This window comes from Rhincodon typus, chromosome 38 (assembly GCF_021869965.1).
Source record: "Rhincodon typus isolate 14 chromosome 38, sRhiTyp1.1, whole genome shotgun sequence".
NCBI lineage: Eukaryota > Metazoa > Chordata > Chondrichthyes > Orectolobiformes > Rhincodontidae > Rhincodon > Rhincodon typus.
The window spans coordinates 17048067-17057863 of NC_063369.1; the positions used below are offsets into that span (position 1 = coordinate 17048067).

The 9797-nt window shown below is 46.7% G+C and overlaps 1 protein-coding gene across 2 annotated transcripts; it reads left to right on the forward strand.

Moving 5' to 3' along the window:
* The first annotated feature begins 4967 nt into the window (after nucleotides 1-4967).
* On the forward strand, nucleotides 4968-7483 carry trappc5 (trafficking protein particle complex subunit 5). Of its 2 annotated transcripts, none has more exons than XM_048617860.1 (2): nucleotides 4968-5070; nucleotides 5906-7483. In XM_048617860.1, the coding sequence occupies exon 2, from the start codon at nucleotides 5914-5916 to the stop codon at nucleotides 6478-6480; it is 567 nt and encodes a 188-aa protein (XP_048473817.1). In that variant the 5' UTR covers nucleotides 4968-5070; nucleotides 5906-5913; the 3' UTR covers nucleotides 6481-7483. The 2 variants fall into 2 exon arrangements, with proteins under 2 accessions (XP_048473817.1, XP_020381577.1); XM_020525988.2 differs by having other exon boundaries at nucleotides 4979-5109.
* Nucleotides 7484-9797: the final 2314 nt, after the last annotated feature.

Sequence of the window (9797 nt, forward strand, 5' to 3'; positions counted from 1 at the left end):
GGGTGGGATTGAGGGACGTGGTGAGTGGGTGGGATTGAGGGACGTGGTGAGTGGGTAGGATGATCTGGCGAATATTGTTGAGCTAAGTTGACCTTCCTGTGCCTTTAACCTATTCCAATTCACACATGCCCTCAGAATGGAAAGGAGTTGGTACGATGCCTGTATTTTATCTCAGACTGTCTGTGTGGCACCAGACATTCCACAAGGAACCACTTGTAATTTAGGAAGGACTGGCAGTGGACAGTCTGCTACTGGAGGCTATCTGCAGGTTGACCAGCCTGGCGTCAGTAACAGTGTGGTTAGGGAGGTCAAGGTGGCACCCCCTGCTGGCATCCATAAGTCCTGCAAGCTTAGGACAGACAGCACAGAGTTACTTCACACTTACACAACACAGTCTAGACACAGGAACACATCCACACCCTTCACTTAGATTCCCCTGTTCATTAATATAGTTTTAGTCAAGAAAGGATTGAAGATCGTTAAAACCCTTCAATAAGGTGACGGAAGATCTGCATCACAACTGGATTTAACCACTTGTTTTCCCTCCACACCCATGATAAGCTACTGAGCAAAAGTCTTATTGATCTGGATCCAATTATCTCCAGCATTCACATCATCTTTTTTACCTGATGAACCTCTCTCTGTAAAAGCGTTTCCTGATATCACTCCTGAATGGCCTGGTGCTAATTTTAAGATGACGTCCTCTTGTTTTAGATTCACAGAATGGTTCCAGCACCTATGGAGGCTATTCAGCTCACCAGGTCTATGCTAGCAATGAGCAGGAGCAATCCAGCTAGTCACACACCTCCATCCTGGAATTTGTTGTCTCTGTCAAGTATTTTCCACATTCACTTTTTGAAAGCTGTGATTGACTCTTCCTTCGCCACCCTTTCAGGCAGATTGTATCCGCACCCATACTGTCACACTGCACAGAAACAGACCCTTCGGCCCAACTCGTCCATGCCAACCAAGTTTCCTCAGTGAACTTGTCCCATTCGCCTGCGTTTGGTCCATATCCCTCTAAACCTTTCCTATCCATGTACCTGTCCAAATGTCTTTTAAATGTTGTAATTGTACTTGCATCTACCACTTCCTCTGGCAGCTTGTTCTAAAACCGCACCACCGTCCGTATGAAAATGTTACCCTTTGGGTCCCTTTTAAATATTTCCCCTCTCATCTTAAACCTATGCCCTTTAGTTTTGGACTCCCCTACCCTGGAATGGCTATTCACCCTATCCATGCCCCTCATGATTTTATAAACCTCCATAAGGTCACCCCTCAGCCTCTGACATTCCAGGGAAAATAGCCCCAGCCTATCCAGCTTCACCCCATGACTCAAACCATCCAGTTTTGGTAACATCCTTGTAAATCTTTTCTGCACCCTCTCTAATTTAATAATATGCTTCCTACAGCGGGGAGACCAGAATTGTACGCAGTATTCCAAAAGCGGCCTCACCAATGTCCTGTACAGCCAGAACATGACCTCCCGACTCCTGTACTCAATGATCTGACCGATGAAGGCAAGTGTGCTAAATGCCTTCTTCACCACCCTGCCTATACCTGTGACACCACTTTCAAGGAATTATGTACCCGAACCCATAGGTCTCTCTGTTCGACAACACTCCCCGGGGTCCTATCATTAGCTATGTATGTCCTGCCCTGGGTTGTCTTACTGAAATGCAAATACTTCGCATTTATCTAAATGAAACTCCATCTCCCACTCCTTGGCCCACTGGCCCAGTTGATCAGGATCCCGTTGTACTCTGAGATACTTTTATTCACTGTCTCTACTCAAACAATTTTGAAGTCATTTGTGAACTTATTCACCATGCCTCCTGTATTCTCCATGGGATGTGGATGTTGCCGGCAAGGCCAACATTTGTTGCCCATTCCTATTTGCTCCTTGAGAACTGCTGCACTGAGGGAAGATGTTCCCAGGATTTTGAATCAGTGACACTAAAGGAACAGTGATACATTTCCATGCCAGGATGCCCTGTGGCTTGGAGGGGAAATTGGATCATGAGGTGTTCCCATGTATCTGCTTCCCTTGTCCTGCTAGATGGAAGTAGGATTGGAAGGTGCTGATGGAAGAGGGTTGATGAATTTTTGTGGGTTCGGATGGTACACACTGCTGCCACTGTGCATTGGCAATGGAGGGATGGTTCTACTCTGTCCTGGATGGTGTTAAACGTTTTGAATACTACTGGTGCTGCATCATCTGGACAAGTGGAGACTATCCCATCAAAATCCCAACTGTTTTTTGGATGATGGACAGGCTTCAGGCGGTCCAGTAAATTACTTGCCACAGAATTCCCAATCTCTGACTACTGTTTCAATCATAGTATTTGTATAATTAGCCCAGTTCAGTTTCTGGTTGATGTTGATGGTGGGGGATTTAGCAATGGCGATATCATTGAATTCAAGGGGTAATGGTTAGATTTTCTCTTGTTGGAGGTGGTCTTTGCCTAGCATATGTGTGGTGTGAATATAACCTGCCAGTTGTCAACCCATACCAGAATATTGTCCAGATCTTGCTGCATTTGAACACGGACTGCTTCAGTATCTGAGGAGTCACGAATGGTGCTGAACATTGTGCAATCATCAGCGAACATCCCCATTTCTGACCTTATGATGGAGGGAAGGTCATTGAAGCAGCTGAAGATGGTTGGGCTGAGGACACTATCCTGAGGAACCGCTGCAGAGATAGAGTCATAGGGTCATACAGAATGGAAACAAGTCCTTCAAGTCCAACCAGTCCATGCCAACCATAATCCCAAACTAAACTGGTCCCACCTGCCTGCGATAACAAGGTCTACACCTGGATGAACACAGCAGGCCAAGCAGCATCAGAGGAGCAGGAAAGCTGATGTTTCGGGCCTAGACCCTTCTTCAGAAATGAAAACCCACCTGCCTGCGCTTGGCCAATATCACTCCAAACATTTCTTATTCATGTACTTATCTAAATGTCTTCCAAATTTTGTTACTGTACCCACATCCACCATTTCTGCTGGAAGTTCATTCCACGCAAGAACCACTCTCAGTGTAACAGAAATGCCCTTCATGTCTTTTTTAAATATTTCTCCTCTCACCTTAAAAATATGACCCCCAGTCTTGAAATCCCCCACCCTAGGGAAGACACCTGCTATTCACATAATCTACACCCCTCATGATTTTATAAATCTGTATAAGGCTATGCCTCAATCTCCTACATTCCAGTGAAAGAAGTGCCAGACTATCCAGCCTCTCGTTAAAACTCAAACCTTCCATTCCCAGCAATCCTGGTAAATCTCTTCTGAACCCTCTCCAGATTAATTATATCCTTCTTATAACAAGGCGAGCGGAACTGGACACTGTACTCCAGAACAGGCCTCACCATGTCCTGTACAACCTCAATATGTCCTGGGGCTGAGATGACTGACCTCCAACAACAACCATCTTCCTGTTAGGTATGACTCCAACCAGTGGATAGTTTCTCATCTGATTCCCATTGACTCTAGTTTTGCCAATGCTTCTTAATGCCACACTGACGGGCATTTGGGTAGTGGGTCTGACATCTTTAAGTTGGATTTGGGGAGAAGGGTGGTTTCTATGGGACAAGGAATTTGTGGAAAAGGTGAGTCATTGGGATGAGGGATATGGGGAGAAGGTGAGTCATTGGAATGAGGGATATGGGGAGAAGTTGGGCCATTGTGATGAAAGATGTGGGGAGAAGGTGAGTCATTGGGATGCGGGATTTGGGGAGATGATTGGTCATTGGGATTATGGATTTGGGAGAAGGTGAGTCATTGGGATGAGGGATTTGGAGACAATGTAGATTCAATGCTGTTTGACTCTATAATGGTATGGAGGAACATGTTGTGATTACGGAAGGAGGAGTGATCTGTGAAAAGGGATAATCTTGTAGAAACTGCCAATCCATGTTCCTATAATTCATTCCACTTCATGTTTAAACTGAACAGCAAAGAGTTTCAGGGAGACCTAATTGGTATTATTACAGACTGCCCAAGGACAGCAGATTTCTTAAAACAAAATGTGAACCTGATGGGTTTTTACAACAATTGGTGTTACAATATGGTACTGGAACCTTTTCTGAGACCTTACACTTCAACAATTTTTTTCATTGGTTGAATTTAAATTCCACCAGCTTCGATGGTGGGATTTGACCACGTGGCTCAAGGCAATGATCTATAACCTCTGGATTGCTGCTCTGACATTACAATTACATCAGCCTCAGATTTGAATTCAGAACTTCTGGATTAGACATTAGACTGCAGCAAGGATGGATGGCTGGATAACAGAACTCTAGCACTGCCATAATAACTGAGATTGATAGAGAGGGCTGTCTAACAACAGATATGTTACAATTGGGGCATTGGAGGTGAGGGAGAGCTGGGTCTGAATGAAACCCGAACCTCTTCTATAACTTAGCTGTGTCCGTGGAGCATTGTGTAAAATAGAGAAAGGGTGTTGGGGACAATCAAAAAAAAATCTAAATATTTAGACCAGAAGTAGGATTGAGATGAGGAGAAATTTCTTCACTGAAGAGGACGGTGAATTCCGTATCTGAAAGGGCTGTACCAGCTCAATCATTGAACTGGTAGAAGACGAAGACTGATGGGTTTCTGGAAACTGATGACCGGTGAGGGATGAGGAAATAGTGCAGGAAAGTGGTTTTGAGGGGATGGTCAGTCATTTCTAGAATGACCAGGAAGGCTCGATGGGTTGAATGGCATTCATGCTGTTCCTATGTTGGGCTCTGCCTAAAGCATGTAACTGAGTAGTGCATCTCAGAGGGACTTCAATGCAGCTTCAAGCCTGTCAGCCCATTCGGCCCCATTTGTCCTGATATCTCACTGGGGGGCGGGCAGTGCCCGCTGGGCGAACAGTTGATAATGTGAGCACCCGCCGCCAGGTGGCAGCACCTCCAACCTCCGCCCAGTTGGAGGGGACATGTGACACCGGCCATCCAATCAGGAGCGGGAGGGGGGCGGGGCCACTGGAACCCGGAAGCGGAACAGTCAAAGGGATGTTGGTGACCCGGTAACTGTCTGTGTATCCCTGCGGAGAGGGGTAAGGGGGTGGGAATTATAGAGTCTGTACATTCAGGAGGTAAATGTTACAAATACATGTGTATGTCAGGGAGGGGGGGAAGGGAAAAGTCGGTGAGAGGGTTGTGTGGAGGGGGAGAACAGGAGGAGTGGGTGGGGGTAAGGGGAAGGGGGAGAGGGGCTCGGGAAGATGTGGTAAATGTGGGTAGGTGGGAGGGAGCTTGAAGGGGTAAATGTGCTGCTCCTTGTAACTGACTTATCCACTTGGACCATGAAAGGCCTTTCACTGATGAACGAAATGAGTCTTTTCGTTAAGGCTTGTGTACCCTTCAGAACCTTAGGCTGGGGACAAGGGTTCGGGGGGGGGAGGGGGGTGGGCAGGGAAAGAGGGGGAGGGGAAGGAGGGAACTCTCTATGTGGAGTTTGCACATTCTCCCCGTGTGTGTGTGTGTGTGTGTGTGTGTGGGTTTCCCCTGGGTGCTCCGGTTTCCTCCCACAGTCCAAAGATGTGCAGGTTAGGGTGGATAAGCCGTAGGAAACACAGGGTTACAGAGATAGGGACTGGGACTGCCTGGAATGTTCTTCAGAGGTTTGGTGTGGACTTGATGGGCCAAATAGCCTCTTTCCACACTGTGGGGATTCTGTGATCTTAGTTCGGGTTCGAAAAGAAATTTATTGGGCACTTTTGGGCTCTGGGATAGAGTTGGAGAAGTGGAACCGAGTGAACTGTTGCAGAGGGAAGCATGGACTCAGTGGGCCAAATGGCCCACGGTGTCATAATATCTATATGACAATGAGAGCTAAGAACCACTTGGGTGGAGCAACTGCGATTATATTTCCTCTTTGTATTTCCAAAGATCCGGACATGGACACACGCTTCACCAGGGGCAAGTCTCCCATTCTGGAGCGCTCGCTAACTCGCCCAAAGACCGAGGTCAGCCTGAGTGCGTTCGCCCTGCTGTTCTCCGAGATTGTGCAGTACTGTCAGAACCGGGTGTACTCTGTGTCCGAGCTGCAGAACAAGCTGTCCGAGCTGGGCCAGCAGGTCGGCGTGCGCATCCTTGATGTGCTGGTGATGCGTGAGAAGAACGGCAAGCGCGAGACCAAAGTCATCAACATGCTGCTCTTCATCAAGGTCAACGTGTGGAAGGCGCTGTTTGGCAAGGAGGCCGACAAGCTGGAGCAGGCCAACGACGACGACAAGACCTACTACATCATCGAGAAGGAGCCCCTCATCAACGCTTACATCTCAGTGCCCAAGGAGAACAGCACACTAAACTGTGCCTCTTTCACAGCGGGCATCGTGGAAGCCATTCTCTCGTACAGTGGCTTCCCTGCCAAGGTCACCGCTCACTGGCACAAGGGCACCACGTTGATGATCAAGTTTGACGAGTCGGTCATCGCGCGTGATAAAGCTTTGGATGGACGCTAAGTTTCTGCCCGGCTCACTTTGTTCTGTCTCTCCCCTCCCCTTTCTCTTCCTACGTGGTCCACCCTACCCCCACCAAATCTCAAACCAACAAATCTCTGCTTCACCTTGTAACATTGAAATGATTTTTCCTTCGGCCCTCACTGACCATTCCAAGCTTTCCCTATGTTCAAGCCTGTGTTCCTGGCTGTGCCTTGCAGTAGCCTCTCCCCGTGCCCTGGGACCTGACCGATATAGATCGTATCTGAAAGAAGGCCAGCTGCTCCCAGTGTTTGCGCTATCTGAACCTGTACGGGAAAGTTAGCTGTTATAAAATCAGACCACGTAGCTAGTGGCAACACTGTCTCTCGTGTGGGAGGCTGCCATGATTCAGGAATTATTCTCATCTCTGTAATAGTTTATACAGAGTGGGATAGAATTTTACAGATTTTAGTTTTAACTCCCTGAAAGGGACCACTGAATGTGGGGTATGGGGTGGATTTTGGAAATTGGCAAAGCGTTTCCTCTGCATCAAGGGCTGTTCTGATCTCACTAGCAAAGTCTGAGTCTAACCCTGTGCAGTAATTGCGCTGCGAGTGTTTGTGAGGGTTGGGGCTGCTGGAGGGGAATGTTTGGGGACAGCGTACAGGAGGCTTTACACTGTGTCAACCCCATGGCGTACCTGTGCTGGGAGTGTTTCTTGGGGACAGTGCAGAGGGAGCTTCACTTTTAGTTTGAGTAGACGGAGCTTTACTCTGTATCTAACCCTGTCCTGGGAGTGTTTACTGGCACTGCATGCCTGAAACCGCTCACATTTGACAACAGATTGCTTGTTTCTCTTCCTTTTAAAAGAAATGTGAGGTGTTTGAGTGTCCGAGTTAAGGGTTTGTCTGCCAGCGTTGTGTTGAGGTGGTCCATTTGTCTGATCTCCATGTGGAGTTGCATCCTTTGACTTGAACCCAGCTCCAGCAGACAATGGAACTAGGAACAACTGTGTATATTATTCCAATAAAGTTGTGACAATTAATTTATGTGTAGAGAATGGACTGTTTCATAATTTGTGATTAAAATGGGTGTCGCTGGTATGTAACTCCCCGGTTGTTTCTGTCACAAGTCAGTGTGTGTGGCACAGAAACGTGTCTGCCCCTGTAAAGTGTGTGTAAAATCTAAAGAGGATATAAGTCCATCATGAATCACAGTGAAATCATTTGTTGTGTATCTAATCAAGCCTCCAATTCTTTGCCTGTTTGAGAGTCTCTACCTCTGTGTGTCTCTGTAGCTCTCTCCCTCTAGTCCTGTGACTGGATTTTCATCAGTGTACATGAAGGGTTTAGTTACAGGGACATTGATTATTCTTTTGACCACCAGAGGTGTCATATGACAGTGTAATCCCTCTCTGAATGCAAGATTCCTCAAAACAAGATGAGCCAAAACTTTTTGTGCAGTCGAATTCCCTGATCTTTATGCAGTACTCCCGAATGTGGCCTTACCAGCTCCTGTACTCAATGCTCTGACCAATGAGGGTGAATATGCCCAACACCTTCCTCACCACCCTGTCCACATGTGAAGCCACTTTCAAGGAACTATGTGCCTGTACCTCCAGGCCTTTCTGTCCAAATGGAACCCCTACAATATGGAAACAGGCCATTCAACCCATACCAACCCTCCAAAGAGCATCCCACCCAATCCATCCCCATCCCTGTAACCATGCATTTCCCATGGCTAACCCATCTAGCCTGCACATCCCCAGACACTATGGGTAATTTAGCATGGCTAATCCACCTAACCAGCTCATCTTTGGACTGTGGGAGGAAACCCATGCAGACACGGGGAGAATGTGCAAACTCCACACAGACAGTCGCCTGAGGATGGAATTGAACCTGGGTCCCTGGCACTGTGAGGCAGCAGTGCTAACCACTGTGCTGCTGGGTTGTTTCAGCACTATGGAAACAGAGGCAACTCCTAACACAAAATCTCGACCAGAACCGTGAGGGGAAGCTCTGTCCTTTGATCGATCAAGCTGATCCCTTCTCTGCTTAACCTCAATAGTCTGAGCTAAACATCAAAGAATAAAAACTGCCTTTCTTTAGCACCTTTCCCAACCTTAGGTTGTCTCTGGGTGCAGTCATTGCAGAACAGAAGGAAGCTGTTTGGCAGTTGTGGTGTAATCTGGTCAGTCTTGTTGCATAAAACCATGAGATCTAGGAGCAGAGGTAGGCTGATTGGTCCTTTGGGTCTGCTGCATCATTTAATGAGATCATAATTGATCTGATAATTTTCAACTCTTTTCCCATAGCCCTTGATTCCCTTACTGATTAAAAAATCTATCTCAGCCTTGAATATACATAGTGACCCAACCTTGACAGCCTCTGTGCGAAAGAATTCCACAAATTTACTACCCTCAGAAGAAATTACTCCTCATCCCTGTTTTAAAATTGGGTGACCCCTTAATCTAAGGTTTTGGCCTCTGGTCCTAGACTCTTCCAGAAGGGGAAACAATTTTTCCACATCTATCCCGGCAAGCCCTCTAAGAATGTTGTATGTTTTAATGGATCATCTGTCTATCTTCTAATCTCTGAGTACAGGCCCAACCTACTCAACCACTCCTTGTAAGACAATCCCTCCATAGCTGGTATCAGCCTTGTGAACCTTCTCTGGACTACGTCCAATGCCTACATACCTTTCCTTCAATAAGGAGACCAAATTGTTCCACAATATTCCAGATGTAATTTGACTAGTACCTTTTTGCGTTTAAGAACTAAAGATGGGTCACCGGACTTGAAATGTTAACTTTGCTTTCTGTACACAGATGCTGCCAGACCTGCTGAGTTCCTGCAGCAATTTCTGTTTTAGATCTGTATTCTTAAACTCCATTCCCTCGTCTTTCCTATTATCAGCAGAACTTATATCCCTCTCGCCTGAGAGTTTAAATCATGCAAATGCTGCCCATTTGAAATTCTTTGGAAAACGTGTCCCCGCTGTGTTTAACATGAGCTCTCGGTCACTACTGTGTGTACATAAAAGAAAGCTCCCTCACATTATCTTCCTGTCTCCCTCTCGGAACCTTGAATCTCTGCCCCCGGTACTGGTGTTTTCAGTGCCAGGAATCTGGGTTGCTGTGGCAATGTGCAATTTTACAAGCATGTTGCAGCCAGCAACTATGAGTAATGATAGTAGAGGCTCCAACATTTATTCCATCACGTAACAGAGCAGTAATCTTTACTGCCTGCTACTGGGGATAAGGATTTACAATTTGATGCTCAACCTGTTGGTCCATGTCGTAAACCACTTTCCTTGGCCATTGGTCCTGGAGGAACTTAAATCCAGACTGCCTGGCAGAG